This window comes from Corvus moneduloides, chromosome 4 (assembly GCF_009650955.1).
Source record: "Corvus moneduloides isolate bCorMon1 chromosome 4, bCorMon1.pri, whole genome shotgun sequence".
Classification (NCBI taxonomy): Eukaryota; Metazoa; Chordata; class Aves; order Passeriformes; family Corvidae; genus Corvus; species Corvus moneduloides.
In genome coordinates this window covers 13,009,921-13,028,302 of record NC_045479.1, presented here as the reverse complement: position 1 = coordinate 13,028,302, position 18,382 = coordinate 13,009,921, and the positions used below count along the sequence as shown (strand labels likewise).

General features: G+C 41.5%; 1 protein-coding gene across 1 annotated transcript; it reads left to right on the top strand.

Annotated features, from left to right (window-relative positions):
• Nucleotides 1-13,053: 13,053 nt before the first annotated feature.
• TMEM52B (transmembrane protein 52B) lies at nucleotides 13,054-17,174 on the top strand. The gene is made up of 5 exons (XM_032107671.1): nucleotides 13,054-13,381; nucleotides 13,974-14,017; nucleotides 14,713-14,751; nucleotides 15,643-15,809; nucleotides 16,220-17,174. Exons 1-5 carry the CDS (start codon nucleotides 13,334-13,336, stop codon nucleotides 16,468-16,470), a joined length of 549 nt encoding a protein of 182 aa, XP_031963562.1. The 5' UTR covers nucleotides 13,054-13,333; the 3' UTR covers nucleotides 16,471-17,174.
• Nucleotides 17,175-18,382: the final 1,208 nt, after the last annotated feature.

Sequence of the window (18,382 nt, the reverse complement as noted above, 5' to 3'; positions counted from 1 at the left end):
CACTAATGAAAGATCCCTTTCAGCCCTAAAAGCCTTGGGTAAGGCCTCAACACCTTTGTAACTTTTAGAATGTACTTAAGGAGTAATGTATTATATGCAACCACATCACAAAAACCACAACGTAACTTAGCTGAAATAATGATCCTTATTTACATGATTGAGAAATCAGGATCCAATCCAGATTAGCAAAGCTAAAAACCTTTAAAGACTGCTGGGCCAACATCCACATCAATCCTTAAATTCATGGATCCATATTAAGACCTCCTAGATGTCATCCAAGTCCAAGGATTAATATTTCACATTGTCTGTCTCTCTTTTTCTTATCTTGCCGTAATAAATTATGTGATTAAGGTGTAATACGGGGTTATCTGTGAGTTCTTATTTTTATTATTCTGCTTGTTAACTCACTGGCTTCCACACAGCCAGCCAGCTCCAGAAACTTCCATTCACAACAGAAACACCTCAATTACCTGCCTGAGTGCATAATATCTTCAGATGCACTTTAATCAACAGAATTTTTCGAAATTCTCTCCTTCTGTCATCTTAGTAACAATGTCATGAGTTATTTTATTTTTCTCTGAAGAAAAGAAAATGCTTCTGAAGGCCAACAGGTTAAATGCAAAATTGAGCAAATTAATGCCGCCATTTACAGATCTGGAATTCCAGCTGCTTTTCACAAAATTGCTCTCAGTTTCCTGCATTTTCAGATCATTATTTCTTATACTTGTACCATTCTGTTATCATTATTATACAAAGAGAAGAAAATGGAGCTGTCTGAGGAATAAAAAGAAAACCTAATGGAAGAGAAAGGACATGCAGTTTATTTCTACATTTTGGATTGCAGTCAAATTCCTAAAATTATCCATAAAATAAATGAAATTAAATGAAGTGAAATTAAATTAAATTAAATTAAATACAGACAGTAAGTATAAATATCAAAATACAGCCTCATATATCTTCATGGTTTCAAGTGTATCCACCATTTTCCCTCAAACCCTTATACCTCATCAAAAAATATTTGTTCCTTTCTTGCATGAATGTAACTCTAGGCTAAGCCCTGTGTTTTGTCCTTAAAAAATCAGAAATAATATTGGCTTTGTTTGGAGCAGCATGTTTATGCATGGCTGCCAGGATTTTTCATTACTAGGTCTGACTGATGGCAAAATAGGTGACTTTTAGGCTAGAAATAAAGATATTAAATGTTACCGGCTGCAATAATGTCACTTTGCAACAATTGTTGATGGCTGAATATAAAATGAAATAATTATGTGCAAGACTTCTTTAAATGTGTATGAAGAATTCACACACATATACGAAAGATGACTTTAGAATGTGGAAATGAATATATGAATATATTAAAAGCAATATATGTAAATATAATCTGGATTGTCTTTTATTCTTAAAATCAGAGAGATGGTCAGATAAATATTTATGATTTGTGCAAACATCTTACAGAGTTATTAGGTCTATTTCTTTTATTTAAGCTTGTAAAGTGATTTGTCTGGATGACAAGAAAGATTTGGCGTCGCAGGTCTGCCCTCATTATCTGGCAGCACAACAAGAAGTGGCTACATCACTCTCAGCTGATGAAGATGGCTTCAAATCTCCAAGCTACTTTTCCATTTCTTTGGTTGCTTTTTTGATGGAACGCGAAAGAGAAGTGCAGCAGAAAAATGGTGCAGCCAGCCAGTATCAGCACCTTAATGCAAAAAGAATGCTTACTGATTTTTGAGACATAAATCTAGAGGTGTACCTTTTGTGCTGGGCATTTTGCCACTGTTTAGCTTTAAGTGAGTAGATAACACTTTGATTGGTTTGAATTAATTTATAAATAGCCCCTAAGTTATATTTATAATATTTATAGTGAACAGAAACCGGTTCTATTACAAAGGCGTATTTCTTCTGACCAGCAACAAATAGCATAATAGACATTCATTCTTTAATAAATGTATAAAATCAGCTGTGGCAAACATTAGGGCTTGAATGCAGTTCCTAATCTCTCCATTTCAAGCTCTGGAATGTGATGATCCTGGTTTTAGATAACAACAGAAATACCTAATAATATGAATAAGAAGGTCAATTTAAAATTCATAAACATGTGTTTGTCTTCTGAAGCTGAGGAAGTGAAGTTCTCCCTCTGACTGACTTCTTGCTGCTGTAGAGGCAGACCAGAGCCAGAGGGTTGTTAGAGGATGTAAAACCAGGCACTTTATAGCTGCTACATCTCTCCTGCTGTGTGCCTTCACTCATCGCCTCTGAAAGTCCTTGTGCTCCTTCTCATGCGAGGGAGGGAAGGAGAGGTGCAAGACCCAGAGATGTACTAGACAATTATGACTTGTCTGGAGCTCTTGGAAAGGTGTCCAAGACCCCAAGGCTAAGTCCCTTTGTCTCTTTATAAATGAGCAGGTCCAGAGTCAGTGGAGGTCTCCCCAAACATCCACAGCACACGCAGGCTGTGGGTTTCTGCAGAGAGCAGCTCGTGTGCTGTGGGCAGTGAAAGTGGATCAGCCCATCCTTTTTCTAGCCAGGAGACCTCCAGATTCCTGATCAGCAGAGAAATGGAGAAGGTTGGTTAAGCCATGCCCCTACCTTGGAGAGATGCTTCCCCTGCCTTTCTTACACCTGAGACCCTCCCCACCAGCACACGCAGAATCTCCCTTTCAGATCCACCAGCAGCCTTCCCCTGTCACTCTCCTGTCCACACCAACCTCAGCCACACCTCTGCTCTTCTCCCCCTCTTTCTGGTTAGCTGCAGTCCTCATAATCCCCAGCTCTTCTCTTCCTGAATCATTTGCTAATAAAAGTACACCAGTACCAATTTTATTATTTAAAACATACTTCAAGATTTGCATAATTGAAGGTGTCTGAACCCGACAGCATTTATGACCCTCTCAAACAATACTGACAGAAGCAGCTTGTGGCTTCCTTTATCTGGTTTCTACCTATCACTTCAGTGTTACCCAAGTGCAATTTAGATTTGATAAAACAACATAGCCCTTTGGACTATTCAAATCATATGAAAAACAGCATTACTGAAACCACCCTAAAAAGTCTTCCTGCACTTATGCACTGGGGGCATTTTGCACAGATGGATCCAGACAGCTTCAGTCTTTTTGTGTGTCACTGCCTTAATACTGCCCTAGATGTGTAGGGTTAGCTCTGCAGCAAATGAGAAAATTGTGAATGTCTTACATTTGGGGATCATTATTAAAACTCTGGAGAATGAGAAACATTGACAAGTGCTTTGTTTCATTTTTCAACCGAGAAAAAACCCTAATTCAAATGACCCCATTTTTAGGCTTTACTCTACAAGACATTAATATGCAAGCAAACTTAAGAGAATGAAGGATTTCAAACACTTAGAATTGATCTTTAAATTGTCTCTTTATGATACACTGATAATATAAATGATGGTGCCCTGTAATACAGGGTCATAGGCAGGATGATTTTGTGCTTGAAAAGAACAAGATGCTTTTAGGACCTGTGTCTCATACAGAGCCTAAGTCCTGTATTATCTTCTGGAGGATGCTGCAGCTGCTAGCTAGAAGAACAATCACTTGACTTGCATTAGATTTGACAGCTATGAATGCATTTGGTATCCTTAAAAGTGAAACATCACACATCAGTGTAAGCTTAGGATAATTTCCTGAGCTGGAATTTACAGGGGACTAAGAGAAAAATGTTTTTCTTAGTATTGGGTAACTGGGTTTATCTGAAAAAGAAGGAAAAAAACAAAGTTAAATATTGAAAAGCAAAAATGCAAATATCTGACTTAATACTTCTCCCATAGTAGAGCAAAGGCACGACAGTGAGATCAGACTCAGCAATCCAGATTCCTTGCTCTAGAGGGCTGTTTTGCTATTAATTTTTGTTTGTTTGTTTGTTTTGTTTTCAGGGGGCTCCATTTGATTTCTTGCTTTTCTGAAATGCAATAAAAGCTTTTTTAAAAGCTGACTGATGAACTGTAGTAGGCAGATTTCCAAAGCAGAGGCATCTTCCAAAGCCTGTTGAAATGAAACAAAGGCCCTCACGTGTTCATTTGGTCCAACAGAAATATAGATCTGTTGCTCCTTTATTTGGAGACCATCCCCTATAAAGCACTGACTCAGGCTGACCAGTCCTTTAAGTGCTCAGTCCAAATGAGCTTAATTCTCTTCCCACATAATCTGAATAGTGGTCTCCCTTCATCCATCCAGGGCAGGCCTATCTCTGCCTCCAGAAAAAGGATAAATCTCCTTTTCATTGACATCAGGCACCAAGAGATGACCAGCCAGGCATCAGAGTAACTGTGACAGCTGTCTGACAGATCAGTGACAAAACATACATTTTAGTCATCAATTATCTTGAATTATTTCTACCTGAATGTCTAATTTCAGCCCTGTCTTGTGCAAAGCTTCCTTCTGAACTAACTTGCATTGGGCTGATGGCATTGATTGATGTCATTGATTAGCAAATGAGCCAAATGAGCACCAGGCCAGCTGAATTATTCAGTCTGGCATCCAAAGGCATAAACATGCATAAAACAGGCTGCTGACTGCCCAACACTCTGCATGGCATCATAGTTTCCCGAGGTACCTGTCTCTGAGAAGTGCTTCTCAGAACGCAGGAGCTCAGCTAAGGGGATTAGGTGTGACTGACAATCAGTTTTCCCCCACTTGAGCCCATCCGGAGAAATCCTGAAGGCTGAGCCTTTGCAAACACTTTGTTTGCCATGGTTACTCCCTACACTAAAGCTTATTGATTTTCTGAGATATCTGCTTTACCCCTTAGAAATATTCCCTGGCTGCCCACACAGCAGATTGTGCTTTGAGGCATGCAATGAGTGTCAGAGAAGCTGAGGGAATTTCTATTTCACATCTATCCTTCTCCTGCAGCGACAAACGTTTCAGCAGGAAAACCACTCAGCTTTTAAAGAATCAATTCAGATTCTCTCCTGTGTGAGCCTGAAGCATTTTGCAGGCTGTGGATTTTATACTGGACTCATGTTCAGGGCTCTCAGGTTCAGTCCTTGACTCAGCAGAAGCTGAGTGCCTGTGGCCTTTCCCCTGTTTGCACAGCAGAGGTGATGTGGGGATATCGGCACAGAAGTTCTCTGTCAAAAGATCTAAAGTCAGAAGGATCAGGTGTTACTCACTTCAAAGCAGTTGCTCATGTCACCTTGTTATGTCTTTTCACAGACAAAGTGGAATTTGGGGAGTTAATTTGGGAGGATGTTTATTTCCATAATACCAAGGTGAGAGCTTTGCAGTCCTAGCTCTCTTCCCTTTCCCCTACTCCTACTTTTAGAAGGCTGTGCGTATTTTAACTAGAGGTAGTATTGATCTGGTAAGACACAGAATAAAACCCTAACAAAATAATCAAGTGAAGAGAAGAAAAAGGAAAAGAGAAGTGGCCTGAAATTTTCCTATAAGTGCTTGTAGTATTTCTAACGCTTTACAGAGATCAGCCTTCAGTAACCCAAAGGATAATTTTGTCCTTTGCTCTCTTGCAAATTTTTTCAATGCGCAGGACAGGATGCATGTATTTGACATAAATCAGTTACCTAAATACAAATAATATCATTTAATACAAATAAATATAATTTTTAGCTACAGCCAGGCCAAGTTGAGAAGAAGCCAAAGCATTAATGAAAAGCAAACAAGGCAGTTTGCAAACACTTCTGAAAACAGGAACAAGCAGCCAGACACACTGAGGTTCATCTCGCCCAACTTTAGTGTCCACCAAGGGGACACTAAAGCTCCCTCTGAGATAACTGGGAGCAGCTTACAAGGTGTGTACAGAGGACATCCAGCGTGGTCACTCTCAGCTGACTTTGCCCAGGAAAGACAAAGGAATTTAAGGACGCAGCTCACTTAATTTAGAAATCGACAATAGACTGAGATAAATTGAGCCCTAGAAATGCTAATTTCTCTTTGCTGACCAGAATGGAAACTTGGGGAACAGTTCAGATAAGGACTAGGTTTAGATTAGATACTGGAAAGAAATTATTCCGTTTGAAGAGTGCTGAGGCCCTGGCACAGGTTGCCCAGAGAAGCTGTGGCTGCCTCATCCCTGGAAGTGTCCACGGCGAGGCTGGATGGGGTTCTGAGCATTCCCCAGTCCATCTGCTCCACATGTTTAGTAAAACAGGGCATATCTCTCATCCTAAAGACAGGTGAGTCCTGTACTCCATAGTCTCTGATTCCCCATCCGGCAACATATTTGTATACACAGATTTTCAGGACATCAGACTTGTTGCACATCCTTGTTCCCAGAAGGGATGGGACTACTTGTGTAGCCTAGGAGACAAATTATTTCAATCTATAGGTGTAAATACAAAGGGAAAGTCTGCAGTTTGTGCTGTCCAAGAGTCTCAGCTATTATTTGCTAAAAGCTCCAAGCCCTCCCCCTATGAGGTCACATAGGACGCTAGCTCTCCACCTCCTGCTCTTCTCCTGCAGAGGTGGGAGGGATAAATTCAAATCTGAATCCATATGAAATCATGGGAAACTCTGGAGTCTGGTTTTAGATGTTACAGAAGTTCCAGACAGGGTAGTCACCTCAGACTAGAAAGTTGCTCATTTTCCTCTGTGCTGAGAAATCTCTGGGAGCAGTTTCTCTGAAGAAGCGAGGTCAGCTTCCTGCTATCAGCAAAGGGGACCTTGACCACTCTGCATGAAACAACCACATCACAACCCAGATAGGAAAGATAGCACATTTTCAATCAATTCCTTTCCTTCAGGAGGCCCTTTACTTTTTGTGCTGTACTCCTTGTACAAATAGAATGAAGTAAAACCCTGTGTCATAAATAGGGGTGGACTGCAGAGGCATTAAGTTTATTGAGAGACAGAACAAGGGATCACAAGTCAAGGGGGGCCATGCTGACCTGTGGGTGCTCTACAGTTACGAAAGCATGGTCCTTGTATCAACAGAGAAATAAACTGTGCTTTTACCAGTTGCAATCTCACACATACAGTTCAATCATAAATAACTAGCTGATGCACCCACTGGACTTTTTATTTTCAGGTCGGAGTTTCTTTCTGTGCTCCCAGGAAAAGCAACATCAGCATCATTTCCCAGGCTCATGGAGAAAGTGAATCGACCGTGTCCTGTAGCTGTTTTCCTGTATCTTTATTTCTTCATTTCATTAGGTGTGTGGCCCTCCTTGAAGTGTAAGAAAGTCTGAATTGCAATAGAAAACACAGGAGTGACACCACTGAAGTCTGTAACATGAGCCTGGATATGTATAGCATATATTTCCCCTTGTGATGGCCTTCAGAGGTGAGCTAGCAGTGAATTTGTATGATCCTGTGCTCTGACTTTTCAGGATTCTTGGACACTGGCATATGCAGTCATTTCAAATTGGCTGGTGGGCTTAAAGCTCAGCTCATTAATAAAACTGCACTTGTTTTCATCATTTTGCACTAGCTGCTGTCTTGCTTTTTTGGGACTATGCCAGGCAACTCTAGTACTTGCTTTCCTTTGTGTTGTGTGGCTGAATCAAGGGAATTAGCACAACATGTGGCATTGCTTCAGTATCAGTCACTGAAGGAAAAAGCTTCATTTCTTCAACAGACCGTGTTTTCTGCAGCTTTTAGGAGGAACATTTACAAACAGGGTTTGCCAAAGCCTTTCTGGTCTCACTCCACAGAATAATTTCATATACTATTTGTCTGCAAAGTTGGCTGGGGGACAATGTTATTAAAAAGTTCAAGCTAAAGCAGTAGAGAAAGGGAAAGAAGGCAGAAAGCAAGGGACTTCCCTTACCCTGACGCATGGAAAAACCTAAAAATAATTTGGTGAAGTCAGAGTGGAATGAACTGTCCAGGGAGATGGTGGAGTCACAGTCCCAGGAGGTGTTTAAAGAAAGACTGGGCATGGCACTTATTGCCATGGTCTGGTTGACAAGGTGGTGATCAGTCACAGGATGGACTGGATGGTCTCAGAGGCCTTTTCCAACCTAAATGATTCTGTGATTCTGTGACTACTAAACCAGGGCTATCTCAAACATCTGGAATTACACCAGGAACCATAACTAGGACTCAGGACCCTGACTGGAATGATATACAAGTCATGATATACTAGTTAACATCATTGGTTAGTACAGAAAAACAGATGGTGTAGACTGTGGGCAGAAGCAGGTGGAGGGGGCACATGCTCATGGAGACTTAGAAGGAACTGTAGATCAGAATTTTCCTTCAACAGACCCAAGGTGGGACCCTAATTTACCTGGGCTGGAGATCATTTAACAAGGTACCAGAGATGGGTATTATTTGGTGTAAAGCATGCTACACTGAAAGCCTTGAACTGGTCAAAACTGTACAAGGTAAAGCAGGACAGGATTGCAACTTTCATCGAATGATTGAAGGTGACTGCCAGAAAATACACTAATCTGGACCCTGATAATCCAGAGGAGGCTGTACAGTTAACAACTATCTTTATAGGGCAGTCGGCCCAGATGTTAGAAGGAAACTCCAAAAAATGGAAGGACTGGAGTGGCGTGACTCAGGAAAATTGTTAGATGAAGCTTGGACAGCATATCACAACAGGGATAGAGAAAAGGGAATGTGACAGGCTGGAAGGGAAAACAAGATACACGAGAACCTACTTGCAACTCTAGAGGGTGCTAAGGGACTGTCCAACAGGGGAGGGGAAAGAGGAAGGCAAGACAGAACAAGGGGAAGGGGAGACGGGAGGCTCCCATCGTTTCCCCGACAACGATTAGAGGGTGACCAGAGCGCACTTGGTAAGGAAAAGGAGCATTGGAAGCGGGAAGACCTGCAGGCTGGGAAGCTGGACCCTACCTCACGGCTGTTATATGAGAAGATGAAGATTGAAGGGAAACGGGGGATTCTACCCCAGCTGAGCCCCTGAGGCTGGGGAAAGAAGTGGAAGTTTTGGTAAGCACAGGAGCAAATTACTCTGTATTGAATGCGTGTAAAGGAAAGCTTAGTAAGGATGTGGTAACTGTAAATTGGTAAATTGTAAATTGTAAACTGTAGACTGTAAGTTGTTACATGTAAATTGGTACATGTGATAAATGTACACAATGTGGTAAATGTAACTGGGGCTACAGGGAAAAGTGAAACTCGGTCCTTTTTACAGCCCATGAAATTTAAATTAGGAAAGAACTGTGCTACCCATCAGTTTCTATATATGCCTGAATGTCCAAAGCCCTCGTTGGGGAGAGATTTATTGGGAAAATTGTATGCCCAGATAACTGGAGGGGAGCTGGGAGTCCTGATGTAGAAACTGGGAACCTGGAGGAGACCTGTGGGCTATTTCTCCAAAGTGCTGGATAATGTGAGCAGAGGATGGCCAGGATGCTTGCAAGCAATTGCTGCAGCTGTTCTACTGATCCAAGAGGCCAGGAAGGTCAGGACTGGACAGCACATCACTGGTTTTGTCCCTCACATGGTGACATCCATATTAGAGCAAAAGGAGGGGCATTGGCTGTCCCCCAGCAGGATGGTCAAATACCAAGTAGCGCTCTTGGAGCAGGATGATGTGGAATTAAAGACGACAGCAGCCACGAATCCAGCTGTGTTCCTCCATCCAAAGGCAGTGGATGAGGGAGCCTTGTCAAAGGATTGTCTCCAAACCATGGACCAGGTATTCCAGCAGAAATGATTTACAGGATGAACCAGTAGAGAATCCTGATTTAGAATTATTTTACAGATGGTAGCAGTTTCATGAAAGATGGAAATAGATGGCAAGATGTGCAGTGGTGACTGCCACTGAGGTATTAGAAGCTCAGCCTTTACCAATTAATACATCAGCCAAAAAAGCAGAGATAATAGCCCTAAAACAAGCATTGAACTTGGCAGTGGGCAAAAGAGTGAATGTTTGGACTGATCCTAGATACGCATTTGCTGTGATTCATGCCCATGGAACCATACAGAAGGAAAGAGGACTGCTATCAACTCAAGGATCATCTAATCAACACAAAGAAGAAATTTTACAACTTTTGAAGTTAAAAAACCAAAGAAGGTGGCAGTGATGCACTGCAAAGCACATCAATCTGGACAAACTAATGTTAGAGTGGGAAACCGACTGGCAGACAAAGCAGCTCGAGGAGTAGCTGAAAAAGGCATCCCAGAATTAGTGCCACCAAAAAAAAATTGACATATCTGAATTTAAGGCTAATTCTGACAGTGAGGATCAATATTTAGAAAATATATTAAAAGCCACTAAGAATCAAGAGGGATGGGGGGCAACAAACAGACAACAGGTTATAGTTCCACTTCTCGTAAGGAGGAAAGTAATGGGAAAAGAACACAACAAAACCCATGGGGGAATTGAGTCCCTGACACCTAGTCTCCAAAACTCTGTACTTAGTGTGGGAACGACTGAAATAGACAAACCAGTAACAGTGAAATGTCCAATTTGTTTAAAAAACAAACCCCTAAGCAGGAAAAGGCCACCTCCTGGAACAGCTGAAGACAAGCTTCCCAAGCCTTAAAGGAGGGAATGTTGCCAGATGAAGAATTGTCTGCACCTGGTCAGTTAACACAATGATCATTCTTGAAAAACCACTGGCCCATGGAACTGCATAATGCTTATTCTGTAGAGAGAAGAACTGGAGAGTAACCAGCCCAGTTGTGCCAACTTTTACCAGTTCACCAGGCAGTCAGGTTTGACTTTGGGGTCACCAACCACCAGGGACCACCAAAGAGACCCCCAGGACAGAAAAACACATCTGCAGAGAGGAGGGGAAAATATGTTAATGATTTTGGGGAAATGATTATCAAATGTATATTCATTCCAGGAAAATCAAGGAATATATGTGTAAAATAAAGCCTCTAAATAGGAGCTTTTACTGTACTCAGCATCTTTTTCTGTACTCAGCATGCACAGCATTTCAAAGGATATCCCCTTGTGCATCCAGCCAAATGAAGAATGCCTGCTTCTTAATGCTACACTGGTGTTAAGGAGTTTGTATTTTTACCTATTTTTGGTAACACTAGAAACACATTGTTAATAGCAATGCCATAGAAATTGAAGAAAAGTAATCAATAAGTTTCAGTAAGAATTAATTACATTGTGCTTTTGGAGAGGTCACTGTTTCATGTCACACTGCTGCTTTTGCTTTAGGGAATTTTTTGTCACTTTATATGATATTTCTCCAGTTGGATCCTTGTAGAATTTGAGATTATCATATGACTGAATTTCAGCTAAAATCAAGTGATGATCTATTGAATTATCATGCTGATAATAAAAAGCCCCAAAAAACATTGGTAAATTTGTACTTCTTTTCCACATTTAATCCCACCAGTTTCAAAAGCCGTGTACACATATTTTACAGTTCTGCTGGGTCTTTCCTTCTAAGACTTCTATAATACACCATAGAATTTAGGAGAAGGAGACAAAAAGAATATTGGTCAATTCCTATGTAAATACAATGTCAGGTAGACCATGTTTCTTTCTTTCTTATTTGTCCATCAGGACTCAGAAACCTCCTTCCAGCAGACATGGATGGATGGATGGATGGATAAACTACTGCTAAGGCATGTTTATACTTCACCACTACTTTTATAATTAGAGAATGGCAAACGGGTTTTAGCCTGCCTTGGGAGAATACATTATGTTCATGAATCCATTGGTTCTGCTCTGCAACTCTAAAATGCACCACCAGGGCTAATGATTCACCAGTTTAATGTCAAGGGGCTGTGATTGCAACAAAGGGCAACAAGTCTCACCAGCTGCTATCCTGCCTTTAACAAACATTTATGCACCAGTCCCAGGTGGTTCCCAAACACAAATAGTTACACATTACTGCAGAGCAGTTTTTTCTGTCTCAGCTATTCAAAAGAGAAAGATTAGGAGAACACAATTACATGCCTGTAATAACACTTTGGACAGCCATGAGCACTAACAGAAATTTGAAGCAATTCTACAAGACAGAGAAAATTAATGGGTCGTTGCATGGCACCTGTGAATATAACCAGCTGTAGGACTAGTAGTATGGAGAACAGGATAATCAACACAAATTCTCTCTGCTGCAAGGAATTTAGGGGGACTTGGCTGGCCACGCAGGAAGTTTGGGAGTGGGACCTGTGAGTGAACAGACTCTCAGCTGCAGGACTGACATAGCAGGACATGACCATGATGCCTTAAGAGGCCTCCTAGACACAGAGACTGGACAGGAGTAAGGGAATAAAAGTAGGAATTTATTTGAAAGGCCTTCAAAGGTACCCCCTGGAGACCAGAGGCTACTGCCAAGATGGACCCCAAGATGGATGACAGGTCACGAGTTCTTCGCACTTTCATAGGTTTGGTTCATTTGCATATCAGGGCTAATTCTCCAATTAAAGCTTCAGTTAATGATGTAATTCCCCTCAGCTTACTCCTCCTTTAGAAGCTCTTTGGTTCATACTTTTTGGCCTAGGATAGTATTGATGTCCTTGGAGAGCAGGCCTGGAGAGGCTTTGTTATGTCTACCTAGCACGAGAGAGCAGAAGTTAACAGGCTACAAGAAACTTCAGAGTTACACACTAAGCAGTACAGAATTTGAAAACCATAAAAGTTAAAACCTAAGGCATCAGCCAGGTAAGAGGGATAATGGCAGATCCTTAAAACAGGAGGTACAAGAGTTGCTGCATATGAGTATATATATATACACATATATATATATGCATACATATATGTTGCATATGTATACACGTTTATATCTACATACACACATATACCTGCACATATATACATACATATATATATATATAAAATGCTGGATATAGTTATTATATGGCAAAATCTTTCACTTCTAAGTCAGTAGATTGGATCGTCAGAGGTAGGACAATGTGAGTGCAGGGGCAGAAAAGGTACTGGAGGATGGAGAGGAATCTGAACTCCATTTAAACAGGTCAGTAACATGACCTTCAACCCACTCCCCTCAGGGTAGAGGCGGGGAGAGAAATAATTGGGAATGAACAAACTCTGAGACCCTTTCTGCTCACAGAAGGGAAGGGTCAGGCCTGCAGAGATCTCATGATGCCCTTCACTGAACTAGTTAAACATCTAAAGTAAGAACCTGTAGCCACTGCTGTTCTCCTGATCTGACTGGAAGGCTTTAGAAATCCCTTCAAAAGGGGAAGAGAACCAGGCCAATAGAATAACAAAAAGAGACAGGCAGAAACAATCAGGAATTGCCAGTGACAAAAAGGGGAAGAGGAAAAGCAAAAACCTGAAGGGCAGAAAGAGGTAGAGTAGGAGGAAGAGATTGGATTCAACATACAGCATAGAAGCTGCTCCTTCTCCTGGCCACTGGACTGGTGAGGATGAACTGAAAATAGAAAGGACAAGAAGACTCCGAGCAGCTTGAGACACCAAGAGGCCACAGAACCACCTAACAGGGATGTGTAACTCCGACATGCTCTGCTTTGTCGTAGGGAGTTTCTTATGGGTAAGTCATCTTTGACATTGCTCTTTATGGGTCTCTGCTCAGATTGGAGTTACCTTGGAAAGATGGAGGGCCATTAGCAATAATAATTTCCCTGATATTAGAAAGAACTGGCCACATAAGAGGCACACATGGACAAGATAATATTTGCCGGTATTCCAGGGATGGTAACTCAGACGTCAGGGTACCCAAGGAAAAGGAATGACAAGGGTAGGAGCGCTGGAGGGACAGAGCAGTTTTCAAGCCAGAGAGGGTATAATGTGAAGCAGGGTATTTAAATATTCTTAATATTTGAGAGTGGAGAAGTATCTAAATGGCTTATGGTGGAGAAAGGGAAAGTTGTGGTGAGGATGAAGGTAAGAACAGTACTAAATAGGATTTTAGTGACTACAGGGAGTTAATATATGAAACAATGCTGTTGGTAGGCGAGTAACTTCAAATCTACAGCAGAATATATGATGAAAAAAATGGAAGATAGATAACAGCAAATCTTTACCATAGGAGATCCAGACTCATAACACAAAAGATAAAAAAGATGCATATGACAAAGATTCAATTCACTCTAGCTGTGTGTTTTCTGGCTTTCCCCTTCTAGTTCCCCCAGGTGAGAGGTGAGGAAGGCTGCCTCAACCCTGAACTGTAAGTATTTGCCAGTCTTGTTCGAACTTCTTTTGAGAGACAATGAACACCAAAGGCAATACTGGACATGGGTGTTATGACCTGATGGTTGACATTTTCCAGAAAAGCTTATTTAATTGTATTAGCAACACATGCAAAATCAGCATTACTTTGAATGTGAAGTGTATTAATTACTATTTTTATTGATCAACATACCGATCATGTGGTACTGCTCCTGCTGCCTATTTGCATTACTGCAATAGTTAAGAGCTTTCTGGTGTAATTTCAATTAATTGGTATTTTGAATTTAGAAACAAAATTTCCTTGAATAAATGGTTTGAAATATACTGCTTTGGTGAATATTACTATCAGTGATGTCATTTGTAAGAATAACTGAAATGGTATACTGACAAAAAAGAAAAAAACAAACGTGAACACAGACCTCTAACATTTGCACTTGGAATTGGGCAAGAATAAATATCAGGAAAACAATAAAGAGATAAAGCCAACAGAAGGGAAATTCACCTAACAGGGATATTGATGAGGTTGGACAACTGTGTCCTCCACAAAGCACAACGAGTTTCTCGTCATTGTGCCGTTTGGAATCTGCACAATAAGTGAGGAGCATGAGGGGAGATGCAGGAGGGTACCACAGGGATCTTCCCATTTATTTGGTATTCTGTGGATAACTATTTCTTGTACCCTCTTCTCTTCAGCTGTTCAGGTACAGAATGGGACCGTTTGTGGTATATCTGGTAAGATAACATGTTTATTCTAAATATCTGCATCTCTAGACAATTCCAGTACCAAAGGGTGGGATTAAATGTGACTTGCTCAAGAGTGATGCCACCCCCTCCTTTTCCCTGGAATTCTGTAAAGCTCTACAAGAGCAAGGCAACCCCTCAGCTGTCTCATCAACAAAAGCTGACCTACCAGCCTCCTTTTTTATTCCACATGTTTAGTCATATGAACAATATTAATAAAGCATTCATGGCACAATATGCCTTTGAAAAGACTGATTTTTAAAGTAAGTTCTGTCTGATTTCTTAATCATTCCCACCAGGATGAGATCAAAATGGATGGTAGCTGTTGAACATCTAGAAGGCTGAATTAATAAGGGTATGCTAGAAGATTGCGAGATCCAATTTTCCCTCTCTGCTCATCACTCATGACAAGATGTCTGGAATACCTAGTTTTGGTCCCCTAGTACAAAATAGATGTTGAGGACCTGAAGCCAGTCCCCTGGAGAGCCAATAAAGAGAACCAGGTTTCTTGAGACTGGAGGAAGCTAAGGGGACAAGGTAATTATAGTTTTCCACTACCTAAGGGGGATCTTGAGAGAGCATAAAGACAGAGACTTCTCAGAGGTGCTCAGTAGAAGCACATAAGGTGGGTGACCAAGCTGCAGACAGGAAAATTCTGATTAGACATGAGAAAAAATGCTTCCCCTGAGGATGGTGCAGCACTTGAACAGGTGCCTGGAGTGGACAAGGGATCTGCATCCCTGGAGACTGTCCAAACTCAGCTGGGCAAGGCCCCAGGTGACTTTGTTTAGTTTTGAGGTTAACCATGCTGTAAGCAGTCAGAGACATTAAGAGGTGTCCTACAAACAAAATCTTTCTGTCCTGTGTCCCCTCCCACTCCAGGCTGGTGCTGGTGATCGGGGGGCTCCTGCTCCTGTGTGGCCTGGTCTCTGTCTGCGTGAGGTGCTGCTTCCACTGCCATCAGAGAGGGGACGAGTCGGGCCCCCAGCCCTATGAGGTCACCGTCATTGCGTTTGACCACGACAGCACCCTCCAGAGCACCATCACTTGTGAGTTGGCCTTGCCAGATCCTGGGGACTTCAACAGCCTGTGAAGTGTGGGGGCTGCACTGTAAAGCCCAGCTGGTGACACCCCAAGGCTGACAGAGGGAAGTTCATGGCAGGATGGAGGGAAAGCGACCTCTGTACATGCTACAAACTAAGGTGCTCAGCTGTGAGACATGTTTGGGTGGAATAAGGGCAGCTACAGGAGTGGCATTTCAGGCATTTCAGTGGCATTTCAGGAGAGTGTAATTGTGGGATGTTGCTAGCAGGATTTCACATCCACTCCTTTTAGGGAAGACTGAAGGGGCAGGAAAAGGAAATCATCCTGGCTGTGGGAAAAGAAAACCCTGTGGATATCCTCTAATCACATGATACTTTCAGGATGAGGCAAACAGCTTTGGTCTCCTCTCTTCCAGCTCTCCACTCGGTGTTTGGACCCGCTGCCAGGAGGATATTAGCAGTGGCACACTCCCACAACACTGCCCAGGGAACACCTCCCCTGTCCACATCAGACACCCCTCCAGTGTATGAAGAAGCTCTGCACATGAGCAGGTTCACAGTTGCCAAGGCAGGGCAGAAGGTGCCAGACCTGGATCCGGTGCCGGAGGAAAAGCCGCAGGCATCTGCCGAGGGCAAGGATGCCCAGCCAGCCCTGCCAGGACACTAATGTCTGGTTTTACTAACAGCAAACAGTACAGGATAGTTACATGCAGAGAGTAATTCAGCTGGGCAGGGTTTTAAGAATTTCAGATTAACTTCCTTAGTCAATTGAGAAAAGAGGGGGAAAAAAGTAACTGAAATTCCAAATATTTTCAGATCTAGCAGAGTCTAATGGCTCTGACATCTCCTTGAGATAATTTGCATTCTCCAAGCCCATTTATTACATTCACACAACACTAGAATCACACTTTGCAGAAATAAGCAGGCAGCAGGATCAAGGTGCTGAGCCATTTTGTAGGTTAGTGATCTACAGGGTGACTGCAGATGCAGTCTCATTCCTCTTGCCTTAAGCCTAAGTTTCCTCGGGATGGCAAAGAGATCTTCAAAACAGAAGAAAAAAAAAAAGAAAGACGTTTGCAAAGGTCTATTATGACCCAATAATAACACCAAACTTCTGGAAAGTGCCAACCATTTATAGTAAATTTAAAAAAAATAAAATAAAATAAAAGTAAATCATCTGCATGTAAACAAAAGACAGCATACATACAGACAGTCTGCCCTAAATGCCCTGCGGGATACAGAGAATGTATTTGGTTCTGAATAGGATATATAGCAATTCTGACATAGTAGTCACAAGCTCTTATAGTTGAATTAAAAAATATTATATATGCACAGGTCAAACAAGGGAAGGAGCAAGAACACTACCTCTGAAATAAAGCTCAATCATATTTTCAATGCTTTCATATAGTATCATTTATTAATTCCTAATGTTGCTGTTAAAACCAGATCAATTGTAAGAAAGACCATTTAAAACATGCAAGCCATTTCTCAGATAGAATAATTTGTGAGTCCCTCCTGGTCAATACAAATATGTTGAACTATCCAGAAATATTAATGAAACTGGATGAACATAGGTATGGCCCATCTGTAAAATCTTGGACTAGGCAATCAGGAGAAGGTGAGTGTTAAATTACATCAGTGTTGTCTCTACCTTGGACTCAGCATCTGAAAACATTAGAGCAGAACAACGTTAAATATCACATGATGATTCATTCAGCCATGAATGAATGGCATGCGTATGTTCATGTTGATATGAATGCACAGGTCACACCTTTTTGAAATGCGTGCATTGGCCCTTCCTGCTGAAGTACCCAAATTCCCACTTTAGTTAATATGCTGGTCTTCTTTCCTGTGAAATACAGAAAATACAGTTATTTTGTAGATAAGACCAAGGACAGTGTTGGACAAGGTCCAACAAGGACAAGGTCCCAAACATGTTTAGGAACCTAACTGATGATGAGATTACAACCACAGAAAATTTTAGAGAAGATTGATAAGATAGCTTCAGGGATAGAATAAAACTAAATTGAACAACTGCGGAGGACGAGGGAAGATGCGGACAATCAATATGATTGTTAAGCAAGCTTCGTTTATTAGTGATTCTGCAATTACATTTATAGCTGGCTTTATTAGCTAATCATAGTTGTCCTTAGTTGATTGGATAATTCTTAAAAGTTACATTTTCTTAGCTCTGCCCAGCTGTGGTTAGGGCTGTAACTCACATCCTTGTCTAGCTTGACCACAAGATCCTATCTTTGTCTAGCAGGCAGGCTCACGGTCATGTTGACCTTGCTCATTCTTGTGGTTAGCTGCTGAGCTTTAAGTTTTATGTCCTCTTTCTTGCAGCCATCCTTCCACAAACAACCATCATCTCTGATGATGCCCCAGGCCTTGCCCAGCCACAGGAATTTTGTATCTAAAGGAATTTAATGAGGGTCTTGATTTTGAGGCCACAAATATCTCCCTAAATTGTCTAGTCATTATTAACTGTATAATTAGCAAGTGATAAACTGGACTGCAATAAGTAAAGAAGTGACACACAAGTTTATGTCCCTTCTGCTATTACACCTTTCTTCAAT